The sequence below is a fragment of the Mustela nigripes genome, chromosome 14, assembly GCF_022355385.1.
Source record: "Mustela nigripes isolate SB6536 chromosome 14, MUSNIG.SB6536, whole genome shotgun sequence".
Taxonomy (NCBI): Eukaryota; Metazoa; Chordata; class Mammalia; order Carnivora; family Mustelidae; genus Mustela; species Mustela nigripes.
This window is the reverse complement of record NC_081570.1, coordinates 10956242-10973655: the sequence shown is the minus strand read 5'-3', so window position 1 is coordinate 10973655 and position 17414 is coordinate 10956242. Positions and strand designations below refer to the sequence as shown.

Below are 17414 nucleotides of genomic sequence, written 5' to 3'. Positions count from 1 at the left end.
TGGTCTCGCACCTCCTCAGAAGGCTGCTGGTCTGGGCCCAGGATTCGGGAGCTCATGGTCTCTGGAGGAGAATGAGTCCCAGCTGCACACTCCACTCCAGACCAGACCTTCTGTATTTCCTCCGCTCTCTGGACTTCAGGCCTGTTTTTCTTTGTTTGGTATGGAGATTTCCTAAATGCCTCACTTAGAGTGATCTAATTTTTATACCCTTGTCAGACTTTTCACAAAAATAATTTAATAGATAAGAAAAGAATCCTATTCCAACCCACGTGGCTCAGTTTTTGTTTGGAAATGGTCCCTGTGTCCATAAAAAGGAAAGGACCGCCAAATCTAATCCCTTCCCAGCACTGTCCCCACAGGGTCTCTGGCTGCGTTGGGGGCCAGGAGGCCAGGGAACCTTCCAGCAAAAACACTGGGCCTGAGTCGGAACCCAGTGCCCAGTCTGGGTCTGGCAAGGGCTGGCCGTGTGCCCAGCTAACTGAGCCATTTCCTCCCAGACTGGGGCAAGTTTCCTGCCCAGAGGGAACTGAACATGCTCCCAGGCAGAGGGGGGCTCCCCTGGATTGGGGGAGGGGCAACCACAGGCATTTCCCCCCACCTCAGCTACTTTGCAGCTGAGAGGCCTTCCTGGGGGTAGAGCAGGGGGAGTAAGGGATCAGAGATTGGGTTTGAGGTGGCCATTTCTGGAGGAAGGAGCTGAAGCCACCTTGTCCAACTTTGGGGCCAGCCTGCCTCTGTGTCCCAGGTGTGCCCCGGGGGGGTGGGAGCAGAGAATCCTATACCAGATGCTGTCTGTCTGGAAGCAGTAACCTTTGGGTGACCATGGTGGCCTTTGCTGAGAAGCAAGGCTCGCCAGAACCTGGAATCCTCCAAGAACCTTCTCGCCTCACCTCCTCCCTGGGTGTCCTCTGTCACTCCCGGACAACCTGACCACCGTAGTCCCCCGGACACCCCCTAGCTAGGAGTCTTCTTTGCCCTGTGGGGCCCCTCCTCGGAAAGGACCCTCAATCCCTATAGCCTCAGGCTACTCTGCTCACAAGGTGACTGGAACCACATTCCAGAACCTTCCAGGAATGGATCGGCCATATTTTTTATGTGCACCTCTGTTGGTTTTCCCTGGCCCCAGTTCTTCAATGAGAAGAGGGTAGCAGGAAGCATGCAAAGCGCTTGCACTTTGCGGGGCAGGCCACCTGGGCTCCAATCCTGGCTTCACCACTAACTAGCTCTGTGACCTTGAGGAAGTTACATAACCTCTCTGGGCTTGTTTCTGAATCTGTTAAAAAGGGATAACAGTAATTGTCTCTTGGGGCTGATGTCAGAACGAAATGAGATTGTAAAAGTGCTTGGCACGTGGTAAGCACCCTACACGTGGCCATTTTTCTTATGATTGGCTCAGCGAGTGGCAGCGACCCACCCAAGGGCACACAGCAAGTAAGCAGAGGAGCTGGTACCCAACCTTTTCCCAGTTACTCTGTGGTCTCCTGGGCTGGGCCCTGCAGGAGAGACAGGGCTGAACGAGGCTGAGATGGCAAGGACCCTCGTGGTCTTGGACAGCCTAGGCTGAGACGGGACAGGGACACTGTCCATCACGACTGCAGGTGGGTGCTGGACCATGAGTCCTCCACTGGGTCCCCGTTGCTTCCTCAGACACATCAATATGGAACTCCTGAACCCCAGGGAACCCAGCCCGCATGTACCCCCGGAACCTGCCCCAGCCAGAAGGGCTGTGTGGCTTCAGAAAAGCCTCTTTCCCTCTCTGTATGTTCATGATTCTAAGCACAGGTTGAGAAAAATCATCTTTATTATTGTTCATGGAGGAGGTGAGGGAAGCCAGTAAAGGGGTCATTCTGAGGACGCAATTCTCCCTCATTCCCCAAACCCCTGGGGAAGGAGGGTCTCAGGGGGTTGTACCCATTGTCCATCCTGAGAAAAACGGGGCTTTACCCACTGGCCTCCGGTGCCCCCCTTCGGAGGCTGCTAGCCCCAACCCTCCCTGCCAGGAGCCCCCAGCGCCCAACTCCAGCTCCAGGTGGGGGCCAGCCTTGTCCCTCTGCCTCGGGGCAGTGCCCTGGGGTCAACGCGTCCAGAAGCGCCTGGTGGGCCTAAGACAGACTCCGAGTCCTGGCTAAGGCAGGTCAGGAGGGGGCTGGGCCTCGGGGCTGGGCGGCTGCTGAGGGCTGGGCAGCTGCTGAGGGCTGGGGCTGGGACTCCCTTGCAGCAGACACTGTCGGCCTCCGGGATGGAAAATCCTGAGGGAAGGTGTGTTGGGAAAGATGGAGGACACCACTCAGTTCCCCCATCCTCTGGTGGGGGACTTCAGGCCTCCGATTACCCAGGCCCTTCCTCCAACCCGGGACCTCTGAGCGGTCAAAGGTTAACACCAGGAGAAAGAGGGGATTTCAGCTCCTTCTGCCCCACCCCAAGAAAGGTCATCCTAGGTCTTCTTAAACTTGGGGCGTGCTGAGGCTCCTTGAGCTGTCTGGGGCAGGGCTCAGGGTCTGGGGGGGGGCGCTCGGGGAGGAGGGTCCATCTGTACCTGGCAAAGGTCCAGCAGAGTGCGGCTGCCCGCCAGGCACCAGAGCTCGCCCAGCAGGGACAGGACGACTCCCAGGAGGTCCAGCCAGCTGCCCACGGTCAGCAGCAGCACGAAGAGGCCGCCCATGCGCACCAGCAAGGTCTGGGCGTGACTCTGCAGGCCAGGGTGCTGCCGCTGCTCCTCTATGGGGGTGGGGGGAAGGGGGTGCTTGTCCCTGCCTGCCACCATACCTGGAGCCCCAACCTCAGGTCCAGCTGGAGCGGAGCCTGGACCTCCCAGCTCCCCCCCCCCCCCCCCCGCACCCCGCAACCCTCCCTCCCCCACCCCCACTCTCTGAGTACCCGCCTCCTAGGCTCATTGCTCACCCCCAAGCCTCCTGCTGTTTTGTGCTCTGCTTGCACTGGGGGTGGGGGAGCACTCCAGCTCCAAGCGGAGGAGTCCCCGGCACCACCACTGCACTCCCACATCTGATGCCTCGGTAAACCCTGGGGACACTTTCTGCTAAGTACATCCCCACCTGAGCCCACCTCCACACTCCTGCTGCCCTGCCTAGTCCCAGCTCTGGCTTCTGTTCTTGACTTTGTAGGTCAGGTGTCTACTCCATGTCTGTTCAGCAGCTAGTGACCTTCTAAACGGATCAACAAGATGAAATCTCTCCTTTGCTTACATTCTTCCCAGGACTTTCCACTGCGTTGGGGGTAAGCTCCAAACTCCTTACCTTGCCGGTGAGGTCCTGCCTGATAGGATGCCGGCTCTCCAACCCCACCTCACCTCGCCTCTGACCTGCTCCTGTTCCTATCCCAGAGCCTTCCAGGTCTTCTTTTTGTTCAGCAAGCATACCAAGCTCACTCCCACCTCAGGGCCTTTGCACCTGCTGCTCTCTGCCTGACTGCACTTCCCTGTCCTGCCCCATCTCTCCCCTGCAGCCAATGGTGTTTCCTACAGCCCACATCTGACCAGATTGCTCTCCCCTACTGAAAACCTGTAGTGGTTTTTCAGCAGATGGCCAGCCAGGCTGATGAGGGCTCCCCATCAGGCCCCCATGCAGCTGGCCAGCCTCATCCTCTCCCCATTCCCTTGGGGTGACAGCCACACTCCATTTTTTCCAATTGTTTGACAGTGCCATGCCCTCTCTCACCTCTGGGGTTTGGCCCTATACAAGCTCCATCTCCTCAGAGCTCCCACAGCACAACACACCCTTCCCCGAGTTGTTCCCTGTGGCTTCTGTTGCTAGACAGGCGCGCTGGGATGGCAGGGGTGGGGTCTAATCGTGGGTGGCCTCCCCGGGTCCCAGCATGGTGCTGCACCCAGGACAGACCACGGGATGTGAGTGCTGAGTGGCCCAGCTGCCCCCCCAGGACCCGAGTGGCGGCCCCTACCCTGCATGTAGATGACCAGCAGGGCGTAGCAGATGACGAGCGGCGTCCAGAAGCGCACGGCATCCGAGGTGGTCGGGAAATCCCGGTTGATGAGGGCCACAGCTGCCAGGTCACCCACAGCAAAGGCCACAGCCAGGGCGCGGGCCAGCAGCCTGGGAAGGCCGTGAGCACCGGCCAGCAGGCCCAGGCAGACCCCGCAGTAGTGCTGGCTGCTGTGTAGCTCATACAACTGGCAGACGTGGCGGCAGAGGCGCCTGGCACCGGTGCCCAGCAGGGTGGCCAGCCAGAGGCCCAGCAGTAAGTTCAAGGTGCGGTGAGGGGCACCCTCCTGCAGGAAGCTCAGGCCGCAGGTCAGCCCACAGCCCAGGGAGTACTGGCTTACAAGGTACAGCTGCAGCCTCTCCCTCTCGGAGCCCTGCGCGGGGCGGAAGCAGAAGAGGGGCACAGTGGGGAGGGCTGGGGGTGCTCAGGCCTCCGGCTGCTTCTCACCAGGCACACAGACCACTCTGTAGGAGGCTAGAGCCAGAAGGAACCTTGGGAATCGTTCCCCAAGAAGGAATATTGCCTTCAAGTCAAGCCCTCCTGGGACCATTTCTTTCTGCTTGATTTCCCTCACGAATGTTACTTGGGACCCACTGAAGGTTGGTGGCTCGGAGACTTGAAGACCTGGGTTCAAAGCCTGACTCTACCTCTTGCTGGCTGACCTGGGACAAGTCGCTCACCCTCTCTGAGCCTTAGTCTCCCTACCTGTGAGATGCAGGTCACAGCAGAGCTTTACCCCCTAGGACTGTGAGGACACGCGAGATGACGCACCCAAAGTCGCTGGTGGGCGCCTGCCTGGCACATGGGGGGCGCCACAGCCGGGAGCTGCCACCGCTCTCTTCTTGGACTGGGGCTGCGGCCACTGAGGGCCACTGCGAGAGTGGGTGAGCAGGGGTCTGTGCTCCCAGTCCCAGGAGGCAATCTGTACTCTCCAGTCTCAGTCTTACAGAAAGGGGGTGGCGAGGAGACAGGGTGCTCCCGCTGCACCCCCCCCACCCCGCTTCCGGTGAAAACTAGGGCCCAAGGCTGGGGAGTGACTCATCACCGCCGGAAGTCTTACCTGGCCCAGGGAGAGCAGTGTGGACAGAGCTCGGAGGGAGAACTCAAGCACCACCAGGGCAGCCACCCGGGCCCCCAGGACGGTCAGGATCAAGGCCAGCCCAGCCAGGTGCACAGTCTCCAGGGAGGCCCACTGGGCCTGCAGCCGCTGCTTCTCCAGCTGCCGCTTGGGCTTGCTGTGGGGCAGAGCGGGCGTGGGCAGGGTCAGAACCATCAGCCTCGGCCCAGGCAGCGGCCCTGGGCCCCCAGAAACACTCTCTGGGGATGGAGTTCTCACCCCTCCAGTCCTCCCCACTGGAGGCCGGATTGGGCTGGGGGGTGGGCGCTCAGGGGAGGGGCCAGGAGTGGGCTGGATTGGCAGACACTCACTTGGCACAGTTCACAAAGAAGTAGACCTTCAGGAGGCTGTTCAGGACCGAGACTCCACTGGCCCCGATGAGGCCTGAGGGCAGGAGGGAGGGCAAGCGAGTTTGGCCGGGTGAGAGAGTTTGGCGGGGTGAGAGGCGGTGGGAGACCCACGTGGGGGGTCCACCCTGTGCTGCCCAAAGCGGGGGGCCCAGGGGTGGCGCTGCGTGGGAGGAGGAGGCGGCGCTCACCTTGAAGGACAGAGTCGAGGAGGCCGGAGCCCCACTGGAGGGAGGGGAGGCTGGGGAGCCAGGAGGGGAGGGGTGGCAGGGAGAACATGGCCGCTGGGATCAGCCGCAGCCCCAGCCTCCGGCCAGATCTGCACCAGAGAGATCGACGTCATGGGGCAAAGGTGTCCATGGAGGGAAGGGTGGGGCGGGGAGGGGTCAGAAGTGGGGGGGGGGAAGAGGGGAGGAGAGGGGCGGGGAGGGGGGGCAGGGACCTCAGCCTTCAGGGCCCGAGGGTTGTGGGGCCTTGAGAGCCAACCGCTGTTCAGGGGCTCCACATCTGGGCAGCACGACGTGAGGACCGTCTCCAGCACTGGCCCTGGCCTCTGTCCCCGCTCAAGTTGGATGCCCACTGTTTCGCCTTCCTGAAGCCCCAGGTGTCATTGTTGCCCTGGCCCCCAGCCTTGCTTCTGGGCTCTGCCCCTCAGCCCCAGTTCTGGAAGGGGCCGTCGGTGTCCCCACAGTCCGAGGCTCGGCGCCCCTCCGCCTGTGGTCTGGAAGGTGGTCTGTCCCCCGCACAGCCTGAGGTCTGGAGGCAGGGCCCCTCCCACAGCCTGAGGCTGAGATCCCGGTGGGGGGGGCCCTCCTCTCCCTCAGCCACTACACGTCCTTCCCCGACAGTCCTCTCCCTGGCCGCTAGGTGGCAGGCCTCCATCGGTTGGACGTGGTGGGGTGCGGCTGGCCTGCCCCAAGACTTCTGGATCCTCCTTCCCCAGATCGAGGAGAGAGAGCTAAGCGTGGGGGGGGGGGTTCAGGGGTGGGGGAGCCAGAGGCTGCCAGCAGAAGGGAGTCGTTGAAGTAAACAAAGTAGAAAACTTTATTGGTTTGGAGTGTGTGCTAGGGGTACCCCTGGGAAGAGCAGACATGGGGTGTGGCAGGGTAGGCAGTTCAGGCTGCTTGACCTGGGCCAATCCTGTCCCTTCCAGGGACTCGGTGTCCATCTCTGAAGCACAAAGGTCAGCGGGGCCCTGAGGAACACGCTCAGCGGCGGGAGTGTGGCTTCAGCTCAGGGAGAGGGCCCCAGATGAGGACACCTGGCTCTGCGACTCCCCTAAGCAAGTCACTTCCTTGCCCCGGGCCTCAGTCTCCTCACCTGAAGAATGGGCATCGCGAGAGCTCCCTTTCAGAACGGTCATGAGGATTTGTGCAAACGCCCACAGTGCTGGGCATCTAGGAGGCCCTCGTAAAAGCTCTCTGTGGATGTCACAGGCTGAATTATGTCTTCCCCTCCCCCACATTTGTACACTGAAGTTCTAACCCCCAGTCTGTGACTGTACTTGGAGATGAGGTCTCTGAAGAGGGAATTATGTTAAAAGGAGGACATTAGGGCAGGAGCTAGTCCAGCACGACCAGTGTCCCTAGAAGAAGGGATTCGAACACAGACACAGAAGGTAGACCGTGTGAAGACCCTGGGCCGCCAGGGAGAGAGGCCTCAGAGACACCAACCCTGCTGACACCTTGACCTTGGACTTCCAGCCCCCAGAGTGTGGACAGCATCTGTTGTTTGAACCCCTGGCTTGAGGGGCTTTTTGATGGAAGCCTGAGGCATGTGCACAGTGACACGCAGGCTCTCCAGCCGCCATGGTCCTGGCTCTTGCCAGAGGCACCAGTCTGGGCTGGGCAGAGCTAAGTTCCAGTCCTGGTTCTGTCCCTTCAAAGCTGTGTGGCTTCCTACCTGGTGAGCCTCAGCGTCCCCTGCTAAGAGAGGATTTCACCATCTCGCACTGTTTGAGGACCAAGCAAGCCGATGCGTGCGAGTGACCCCACTCGGGGTAACGGTCATGACCCGGAGCGGTTATTATAGTCACGGGTAAGGCTACGGGATGAGGTAACCCAGGCAGAGGGAAGAGAACTTGCCAGAAAACAGAGCAGCTGGTGATCCAGAACAAGCAGCTCCGGCCCCGAGTGGGCCGTGGGTCTGGGTTGACCAGAGCTGCCCACACTCTCCTTGGTCGTGTGGCCGGGGCTGGGCCTGTGGCCTGCTCTGAGACGGCCATTCCCAGCCGGAGTGGGCCGTCGCTCCTGGATCCCGGGCTGTGTTAGGAGATGGGGACAAGGGATGCCGCCTAGGTGCCCTGGTGCTGGCTCCGCGCGGCCAGTTTCCGGAGCTCATCCCAGAAGAGCATGCTGAGGATGGTGTGGGGGCCCAGGCGCAGGTAGGCTGGGCCCAGACCCTTGTAGAGGGCCAGGGGGCCCTCCTGCCTCCAGATCTTCACCAGGCAGTCGGCGAGGCCACCGTACAGCTGGCCCTGGGGACAGAGGCAGGGTGGGGGTCACTGCAGGGGTCATGGGGTTTTGGCTGGTACAAGTGGGCGTGTGTCTGTGTGGAGGGGCCCCTGCCGTACATCAGCAGAGAGACTGTCCCCAAGCTGGCAACGTACATAAAGGTGACCCCTTAGGCTGTGACATTTAAGGTGAGACCTCTTCCTCCAGGTAGCCACAGCCCATGCCCGGGGCCCAAGATTTGGCTAGTGGCATGCGAGTGGAATTCGTCCCCTTCTCAGCCTTTGGAGAGCACCTTTGTGTTGAACACAACCTGCGCGACGGTACGTGGCGGCCGTGGGGTCAGGCCTAGTTGGGTGACCTCAGGCCGGTCACTAGATGGCCCCGATCTTCCGTTTCCTCAGCAGGAAAATGGAGGTGGTTGTGAGGGTAGAATAAAGTGCTTAGCCCGTGCCGGGGACGTGAGTGCTCAGCAAACCGGCCAAATCGGTGTGTCTGCGTGTATGTCACACATCTGCGCGTCCCTGGCTGTGTGTGTGTGTGTGCGCGCGCGCACACTGGGGCATGCTCTCCAGCCCCCCGCATCCCCCCTGCACCTTCCCTTGCTTACTCGGCCAGTTCCATCCACGGGCTGATTGTAGAGCCGCGTGCTGACCACGTCGAAGGGGGTCATGACCACGGCCACAGCGACACTGCTGATCATGCCTCCAGCCAAGGCCACCAGCCAGCTGTCTTCCAGGAGCCACTGTGGGGTTGGGACAGGCTCTGACCCCTGCAGTCGCTGCCATCTCCCCACCCCCCTGGCGCCCACCCTACCCTCCCATACTTGCGGGCTGGAAGAGTTGCGGGAAAGGGAGCAGACCAGGCCCCTTCAGCCACTCCCCCAGCCCAGCTCCTTCACGGCGTCAGGGCTCCGGCCCCCACCCCTGCTGGGCACAAGGGCAGAGCCGGGGTCCTCAGCTCTCTTCAGGGACCCTGCCTGCCCCCCCCCCACTGGCCTTGCCTAGGTGGGCGTCCAGCAGGAGATGTTGGGACGGGATGAGAGCCCACACAGGGAGAACGGAGGCAGAGGGCCCGATTCTGTCGTGTCTGAGGGTGGGCACGGGTGTCCCTGGCTCCTCACCTGTTGCTTCTGCACCCAGGCCTTGGCAGAGGCGAAGGTGGCCAGCTGGGCGGCTGAGCCGACCATGACCCTGGGCACGGCCCCACCCACGCCCCGCCATAGCCCTGCCAGGCCCTGCTGCCGCCAGATGGTCTCCAAGGCACCCAAAACACTCTGTGGGGAGAAGGCACTGGGTCACTGGGCAGCCCCTGCCAGCTCACCCAGCCCAGGGGGCTCTGGGGAGGGACAGTCCCTACCTGGTGATGGTGTTGGTGCCCCACGGCCATCGCGGCCACCGTCTGGGCCTGCAGCTGCGTTTTGACCTGTGGGAACAGATGTGACAGAGGGACTGGACGAGCAGCGGCCCGACCTCCAGACCTCCACGAGCCCGCACCCACTGTGTAGGGGGGATGGGGAACAGGGTTTGGTGGGGAGGCTCTGCAGTCGGCCTGGCTCTACATCTTGGTGCGACCTGGGGCGAGTCACTTGACCTTCTCCCAGCCTGCCCGCTCCCACTGTTCCGAGGACCAAGTGGGATGGTGACTATTCAGCCTCTGGCCTAGTCCGCGGAGGCCCTGCTTATTCTGAACTTGCTGGGCCACATAGGAAGACAGGCGTCCACACTGGGTCTGAGCCCGCACCCGCCCTGTCGCCCTCTATCCCCTCCCCTGACTCAGGCCCAGTGGGGCAGGGACCCCAGGAGAAGGAGCATGGGGCAAGGCTCCGGGGCTTTGCACCCAGGGACAGATTCCAACCCCCACGCAGGGATGTTCCTGGGAACGTCCCCACCCGGCCCGCCCCACCCCGCCTGGTACCAGAGCCAGCCTGGAAGGTTCCAGAGGCGCCCACCCTCCCTTCCCCACTGGAAAGCTGGGTCATGGGGTGGTGGAGGTTGGAGACAAGGCACTCACCAAGTAAGCAGGACTCCCCACGAAGGCTCCCAGGGCCCCAGCCACCGCGCCCGCGACCACCGTGCCACCAGGCTGCTGGGTGAGGCCAGCCTGGCCCGCCAGGCTGTAGCAGTAGAAGCGGACGCCGTTCATGAGGCCCTGGTAAAGGAGGCCGGCGGCCAGCCCCTTCTGCAGGCCACACAGCCCGTCTGCACGGACCACAGCTGCTACCGAGGCCAAAAAGCCCCTGTAGGGCCGTGGGTAGGTGCCGCGGGCCTGCAGCTCCCCCTGCAGCTGCAGTCTCGTCTTCACCACCTCCAGGGGGTTGGTAAAGACGCAGGCCAGGCAACAGGCCGAGGCGCCCAGCACCAGGTCCACAGCTGGTGCAACCGTCTCCATGGCCTCTGTTCCTGAGGCTGGCCGTGCCCAGGTCAGGGGCCTGGGCACAGGCCCTAGGGTGGGGGCGCTTAGGCTCTCTGCACCCCTGCCCCGCCACAGGGCTGGGGATCGAGGGGGCCTGGGGCCATGTCTGGTGGGCAGAGGTCCCAGTCGGTAGGCCGGGTGGCCCCTGGTCTATCTCGGGAGTCCACCTGCTCTGCTCCGACACTGGGGCTGGCGGAGCCCCGGACACGCCCCCGCTGGCTCGGACCAATCCCAGCTCTCTCTGTTCTCCACACCTCCCAGCAGGGGTGTGCCTGGACCCTGGGATCTGGGGAAAAGGTCACCTGGGACAGGAGGCTGATTGGGGCGGGGGAGAGGGTGCCCGTCAGCAGGGACACCTCCTCCAGCTTTTCTTGTCCTCCTGCCCTTCCTCTGGCCCTGGGGCAAAGGGTACTTCTGGCCTAGTCCATCCTGCTGCAGCTCAGAGCCCAGGGCGGGACCCGGAGCCGCATGCCCGGGCAATGCAGCCACCACCCTCAACCCCCTGCACCGTCTTTGCGGCTGCCCTTCCCCAGCCTCAGTCTTCCAGCCCAGCTCCCACGGTCTCTGGTTCCACTGTCAGGGAGAGCAGAGGCGGCAAAGGGCTTCTCGAGCCCTGTGGAACTGGTTCTGAATCCCAGGCTCCGCTGTCATGTGTGACCCTGGGCAATCACTCCCCCTGCTAGCTTCAGTCTATTTGTAACTTGGGAATATTAATATCTGTCTCAGGGGTTTTTTGGAGGGCTAGAGATGTATGAACAGCACACCTAGCACACCTAGCACACCTAGCACAGGGCTCTTCCCGGTCAAGGATGGCTCGCATTCCCCCCCACTCGCCCCTCTCCCAACTTCTGGCTCCTTTCTCCCCATCCCTGCCTCAGATGACTTCAGGGCCGTTGAGCCGTGTGTCTCAAAGAGTGGCCCGAGGCTTTGGTCATCACCCCATGCGGACTTGCCCCCCAGTCCTGCCCCCCTTCTGGTGGGAGCCCCTTCTGGGCCGTAGGTGTCTGGAGGAGAGGCCCTGGTGTGGAAATGGCTCTGTGTCAGAAGGGACCTCACACCCCTGGAAGCCAGCACCACCCTGGTCTCTGTCCCCAGGGCATCCCTTCTGCCATGGACACCCCGCATCACCGAAGCCGCCATGCTCCACAGCCTCCATGCCCACCCTTCCCAGCACCCACTCCTTTTGTCCCAGGTGTGAGGGCCTGGGGGGGGGGTGGGCACTGCCAGGTGCTCGAGTGCCTCAGGCTCCCCTCCCCTCCTCTGCCTGCACCTGTTAAGCTTGGCAGCACCCTCTGGTCAGCCCCCAGGGCAGTAGCTCAACAAGCCGTCTGGGGGCAGCTTGGACTCTCGGGTTTATCCCGGCCCTCGCCCCCAGAGCTGGGGAGGCCGGCCGTGGAGACAGGCCCTGGGACTAGAGGAGTGTCCTCCCCTCCCCCGGGCACTGCAGGAAATAAGAGCAAAAGTCAGGCCAAGAACCCCTCAGGGCCTGAGCTCCAGAGAGCAGCATCGGGGCAGTGGGTGAGCGGGCGCCCAGCGTCAGCACACAGCAGCTGACGGAAGAAAATCAGGAATGAATGGCCGAGCGGCTTTAGACGGGGAGGGGAGAGGCAGCCGGTGGGGGCGGGGGGTGCAGAGATCTCCCACTCCCAGCCCAGTCACAAAGGGCCAGTGACAAGTCCTGGCAATATAACGTGTCTATTTTATTTAAAAAAAAAAAACCAAAACCCAAACCCAGACCATCTGACCCCTTCCCAAGGGGGTCTGGCTCCAGCCAAGCAGGGGACAGTCAGGAGGCACTCGCCGGGATGCCAGACTGGGGGGCTCTGCCCCACTCCGAGCCCTCCCCCCTCTCCTTTGCTCCCGGCAGGAGGAGAGAGCCTGACTCCTGGGTCCTCCTGGCACTGCAGTCTGGGGAGAATGGGTGCCTTGGACACACAGGGCCTCCGGGCAGCCAGGGAGGGGCTGCCCAGCCCCCCACCCCAGCCCCCAGCCGGGCGCCCTCCCTGGAAGACAGCAGGGCGGCTGGGGCGGTGTTAGCGAGGGAGCATGCATGGCGGCCCCAGCGTCCGGCTTCCCTGCGCGGCCAGCTGAGTGTTCAAAAGTGAACGAGGATGGTCAGGCCTTGGCTGGGACCCCTGACCCAGGAGAGGAAGAGGGGAGTCCTGCCCTCTCAGTCCTTCTGCTCCCCGCAGAGTCGGCCTGACTCTCATCGCCATCCTGAAGAGGCAGACGCATCCGTACATGCCGCGCGTACGCAGAGCCCATAGGGCTCAGACCCTCCGCCCCAGCGCTCTCCAGTCACCGCCGGCCGGGCGGGAAGCCCGAGAGCGTGGAGGACCCGTTCTGTATCCCTGCGAGGGCAGAGACCCTGGCTCGAGCCCCCGTCAGTGCTTCTGTCCCCCAGGGCGGGAGTGGGCCATGGAACACAGGGGCAACCCTGGCCCCAAGCCACACGAGGGGATAGTGGGTGCTGCTAGCAGGCCCCTCCTGGCCCCGGGATGCCGGCTGGCTCCTCCTCAGCACCAGGGGTCCCGGGAGGCTCTGCCCCGGCACAGGCTGTCGCTCCGCTGCCAGGCGCTGTGGATGAGGCTCAGGGCGTCCTCGAACTTCTTGTTGGAGGCTTCCTGGATGGCCTTGTGGGGGAGGTCCACCTGTGGGGGTTCCGGGGTAATCTGAGGGCTTTGGTCCGGGACCCTGCTTTTTCGGGCAGCTGTGGGAACCCCGGGTCCCCCTGCACTGTGGGAACAAGGTCAGTAGCGGCGTTTCCCAAGTTCAACTATGAGCTGTGGCCTCAGGGTCACGGGGGCCGGAGTCTGTCCCAGAGCTATGGATATGGTGCTGTCCCCAGGCCCAATTCCTGCCTCTGTACTGTGCGGGGCTCCCCTCCCCAGGGAGAGCCTCCACTCCCTCCTCGGGGCCCTGGGCAGCTAGGTACCTGGTAGATGGTTTTCCACCCAGAGCTCAGTGCAGACAGGAATCGGTCCAGTTCAGATGTGCAGCTCAAGTAGATGACCCAGGGTGGGAGGGCCTGCTGGCTGTCCTGGGAAAACTCCTGGGGCGAGCAGGTCCCCAGGTGAGCAGAAGCAGCGGACCTTCTGCAGGGCCTGCCCCCCAGACCCCCTCCCCTCCCCCTCCCCCATCCACCCAGCTCACCAAGACACAGTACTCCTTGCCCGGTTCCGTAGCAACAGCACTGACGTCGGCCAGCTTGGCTGTGCCCAGGGAGCGGAAGAAGCTGGTCTGGCAGTCCTCGTGGCACGTGAAGAGGCGGTCGGCGGTGATCACTAGGCAGCAGGGGATGCAGGGGCTGGGAGTCACCCCCTGGGGGATGACCTGAAGGGCGTGGGCAGAGGGGAGGGGAGAGGCAAGCTGGAGCTCTTCTGGGCTGGCTGGCACCAGGACACCACACTCCGGCCCGGCCAGCCCTTCAGCCCCTCTGTCCAGGGGTCAGAAGGCTCTGCCCACCTCGGAAGCACAGGTGGGGACAGGGGAGGAGGTGGGGGTGTCCTGAGCTCTAGGGTCCGTTCCTGCGTTGTTCCCTGGATGTCCCCACCTTGGTTCCCAGGAGCTGCTCCCTGAGCGTGAGGGTTTGGGCCAGGGCCCTGGGGATGCCGCAGGGGGTCGGGAGGCCGGGGGGACAGTGTAGGCAGGGTCGCTCACCCCTTTGGACACGGCCTGGCAGAGATGCTGCATCCAGTCGGCCATGTCGGCCTCGCTGTCAGCGCTCAGCTCCAGGCACGGCCGGTCGGCGAGGATGACCTGGAAGGCGTGGGGCCGATCCGTGGTGTTGGCTCTCCGGCAGCCACCGCACTGCTCCCCCCTGGGCCAGACGAGGAGGGGTGAAAGGGGAGCAAGGAGGCAGGGGCGGCTCAGGGTGTGCGGACACGGCACGCCGGCCCCCGCGTCCCAGAGGCGGGGGAACCTGGGCGGGTGGTGCAGACCCCGGACTCTCAGGAGAGGCTGGTAGCTGCTGGCCAGGCCCACCCCTTTCTGTGGAATAACTTCTGCTTCCAGAATCACCAGGACCCTCCTAGCTATTGTGGCCTGGCCAGGAGAGGGGGGAGGATGGGCTCCAGGCTCTGGCCCTCCCTTTATCGGGGCACACGCACTCACACTCCCTCTTGGGGCCCCAGGCTGTCTCCAAGCCTGTGTGCGTCCGTCTTCCATCAGGTTGGGAACTTTCCTGGGGGAGTGACCCTTTCCTCTGCCTGACCAGATCCTTCCCTCCCTGAGAGGAAACCACCCCTCCTCCCCTGGCTCAGGATCCTGTAGCCCCTCAGAGATCAGCAGACCCCCGGCGACCGGTCAGGGCTGCCAGATGGGGTGCGGCTGAGTGGGGTGGGCTGAACTGACGGACAGGAGCGGGTACCAGCTCAAGCCAGGGAGGACAGGAGTGCTGGGCCACAAGCTTAGCCAGAGTCGTCACCCTGGGGCAGGGTGGGGGGGCGACAGGAGGCCCCACACCTGCCCAGCCCAGCATCGCCAGGGCACTCACCCCATGTTCACCGAGAGCAGCGGGGTGACATCAGTGCGGTCGGGGTACTGGTAGAGGATTCCATTGCTGCAGGGGCACCAAAGAGCAGGGGTGAGGCCTGGCCCTGGAACTGAGAGCCAAGTGGAGCCCAAATCCCAGAGACACCCTGCAAGCTGGGGACTGAAACGGAGGGTGAAGAAGGAACCAGAGGCACAGACAGGAGGGCACACTACCCCCTCTGCAGCCCGGGACAGTGAGAGGCAACAGCCCAGCCCACATCTACACCTGATGCCCCAGGATTCCTTGGGCCCCAAAGATGGCAGCCTTTACACAGAAGCTCTAATATCCCAAGGCAGGTGGGCTCTAAAACCCTCGTGGGGGTGAAGGAGGTCCCCTCAGGCTTCTCTCCTCAGCGGTCGGTCCCACAAGCTCCAGGCTGAGCCTGAGGCCGGTGCTGCAGGTGTGCCCACCTGAGTACCACGAAGCATGTCTTCCAGTGCTCTTTGCCCAAGTAGGAGGTGCCCGCCTTGTAATGCAGCATGCCTTCTTTGGTGATGACGCCCTCGGGGGGTGAGCAGTGGCAGGGGATGGGACCCAGGGACTCGTCCATGGGGTCCTCCCAGTGGACAAGCCCATAGAAGCGCACAGTGACAGCAGTGGCCTGGGAGGGGCAGCAGACAGAGCGGTGAGGCCTGGGCCCGGCTCACCGATGGCCCAGCACCAGGAAAGGCCACTGAGGAAGCAAGGGCACACCCCCAGCGGGGTGGGGGACAGGACCCAGGGGTAGGAGAGCTCCTCCCCGGTGGGGGACAGAGAAAGGCTAAAGACCTCTATTTGCAGCACCTGACTTCATCCTGACACCAGAGCGGGCCTCTCGGGGACTCAGGGACGACCCCTCCCCTCTGCTCCTGGCACTCACCTCACACTTAGACTCCTGGGCCACAAATTTGGCCAGTGCCAGCTTCTCCATGGTGGCATCAGTCAGGACACTGGGGTAAGGTGGTTCCCGGCAGCCTTTGATCATGGCAGACTTTAAAGACGCCAAGAAGAACCTACACAGGGAGTGGGGTTTGCTGTCAGAGGCCCGGGGCGGGGGGCCCACCCCTCAACCAGACAGGATCCTGGCCTGGAGGGTTCCCAGAAACTTTGGGGAGGGAGTTGGCTGGCACCGGAGCTCAGGGCAGCGGGGGAAGGGGGGGGGCAGTGACGCGCAGCAGTCTGCTGTCATCTGACAGGGACCTGGGGAAGGCCAAACCGCTCTCAGTGGCCCGGGGGGCCTGTGGTCTGCTGGCAGTGCAGGTGGGGCCCGAGTCCATATAATGACGCCCGGTTATTACGAGTCATTTCTATAGGCACCCCGTGGCTCAGGCCCAGCCCAGACCTGTGGCCCAGTGGTGGGGCTCGTGTTTCTTTCCTGTTAGTAACTCACGCCAGCCCCCTTCCTCTCTGGTGGCCACCTCAGGTCTCAGGTCGCCCGAGCAGACGACACGTGTCACTCAGGGTGTTTGCACACCCCCGCAGGTTCCAGAGGGAACACATCTGTCTGCCACGTCTGTGTGTCCTGCTGCTCCCCCGCCACCCCCAGGCCGCTCTCCAGTCCTACGTACATAGGGAGATGGCAGGGGTCGGGGGCGTGTCACTCACTCGGCCAGGGCCACGTCGGCCGTGTCCAGCAGGAACTGCTTCCTGCGGTTGGTGCACACGAGCTTCACGGTCTGCTGGTCCAGGCCCACCTGCCAGAAACGAGACCTTCACATGCACACCGGGCTTGGCGGCTGCCTGGAGGAAGAGGCAGCCGTGGCCGGGCTAAGGTCTGGCTGGGGGGGAGGAAGCACACACCGAAGGTGCCACAGGGTAAAGCCCCAGAGGCCGGGGACCCTGGCATGAGTTGGGGAGGGACGGTCAGAAATGTGGGGGATGAAGGGGCGTCCTCCACTCGGTTCTCCTCCCCAGCACCACAGGCACAAGCTGCTCTAAGAGAAGCTGACGCCTGACGGTGAGGCCCGGCGGGGACAGGCCTCACTCTGCAGCTCTGCCGGTGGGTGGCCGAGGAGACCTGTTCCACGGTGTATGCCCACCGCCGAGCCCGCACTCACCGACACATAGTCAAGTTCGTTGTATGAAACGGCCTCTTCCACCAGGTATGGCTTTTCCGCAGCCCCTGAGAGAGAAGACCCCAAGGCCTGTGACCCACAGGGGTCTCTTTCCCCCTGCTGCCCCACCTTCTAAGACCCCGTCTCTCTCTGAGAGTGGCCCTGTCCTTGCCCTGCCATCCGACACGGAGGAGAGTGATGTGGGGTGTTCGGGTCTCACGGGGCCGCGGAGGTGGCTGGCGGCACAGCCGGGCAGGGTTCTGGCCACCGCACGCCAAGCGGCCGGGAGCCGGGGGCGGGGGCACTGGGAGAGGGCGGCCGGCAGGCCTCACGCTCAGCCTCGGCTGGGCCCAGGGGCGGCAGGCACCTTTCCGCAGCAGGTAGACGTAGCAGTCCGTGAGCAGCACGTAGAGCAGCTGCAGGTTGCCCTCCATGTGCCCCGTGCTCATCCGGATCATCTGCAGGGCCGCGACAGAGGAGGGTCAGGCCTCCCCAGCTCCCACCTGCTGCCCCACTCTGGGCCTGCGCTGTCCCACTAGCCCTGGAGTTCCCGGGACTGAC

At 63.3% G+C, this 17414-nt stretch overlaps 3 protein-coding genes across 5 annotated transcripts in view; all 3 read right to left on the bottom strand.

Moving 5' to 3' along the window:
• Positions 1–1783: 1783 nt before the first annotated feature.
• TMEM82 (transmembrane protein 82) lies at positions 1784–6189 on the bottom strand. 2 transcript variants are annotated; one of them, XM_059376264.1, is made up of 7 exons: positions 5864–6189; positions 5613–5740; positions 5386–5458; positions 5018–5192; positions 3916–4330; positions 2537–2718; positions 1784–2249 (listed from the first exon to the last, which is right to left on the bottom strand). In XM_059376264.1, the coding sequence occupies exons 2-7, from the start codon at positions 5698–5700 to the stop codon at positions 2136–2138; spliced, it is 1047 nt and encodes a 348-aa protein (XP_059232247.1). In that variant the 5' UTR covers positions 5701–5740; positions 5864–6189; the 3' UTR covers positions 1784–2135. The 2 variants fall into 2 exon arrangements, with proteins under 2 accessions (XP_059232247.1, XP_059232248.1); XM_059376265.1 differs by having other exon boundaries at positions 5908–6189.
• Positions 6190–6447: 258 nt separating this feature from the next.
• On the bottom strand, positions 6448–10536 carry SLC25A34 (solute carrier family 25 member 34). Its single transcript, XM_059376263.1, has 5 exons — positions 9885–10536; positions 9231–9296; positions 8995–9147; positions 8482–8616; positions 6448–7897 (listed from the first exon to the last, which is right to left on the bottom strand). The coding sequence occupies exons 1-5, from the start codon at positions 10260–10262 to the stop codon at positions 7715–7717; spliced, it is 915 nt and encodes a 304-aa protein (XP_059232246.1). The 5' UTR covers positions 10263–10536; the 3' UTR covers positions 6448–7714.
• A 2170-nt stretch (positions 10537–12706) lies between these two features.
• The window catches only part of PLEKHM2 (pleckstrin homology and RUN domain containing M2), a 37293-nt gene continuing 32585 nt past the window's right edge, over positions 12707–17414 (bottom strand). For both annotated transcript variants that reach the window (XM_059376259.1, XM_059376260.1), the window contains 10 exons: positions 17221–17311; positions 16857–16921; positions 16405–16493; positions 15680–15812; positions 15231–15421; positions 14782–14847; positions 13947–14106; positions 13440–13619; positions 13222–13338; positions 12707–12937 (listed from right to left, as the gene is read on the bottom strand). In XM_059376259.1, the coding sequence (XP_059232242.1) occupies positions 12803–12937; positions 13222–13338; positions 13440–13619; positions 13947–14106; positions 14782–14847; positions 15231–15421; positions 15680–15812; positions 16405–16493; positions 16857–16921; positions 17221–17311 (1227 nt within the window). In that variant the 3' untranslated portion in view covers positions 12707–12802. The remainder of the gene's footprint in view (positions 12938–13221; positions 13339–13439; positions 13620–13946; positions 14107–14781; positions 14848–15230; positions 15422–15679; positions 15813–16404; positions 16494–16856; positions 16922–17220; positions 17312–17414) is intronic.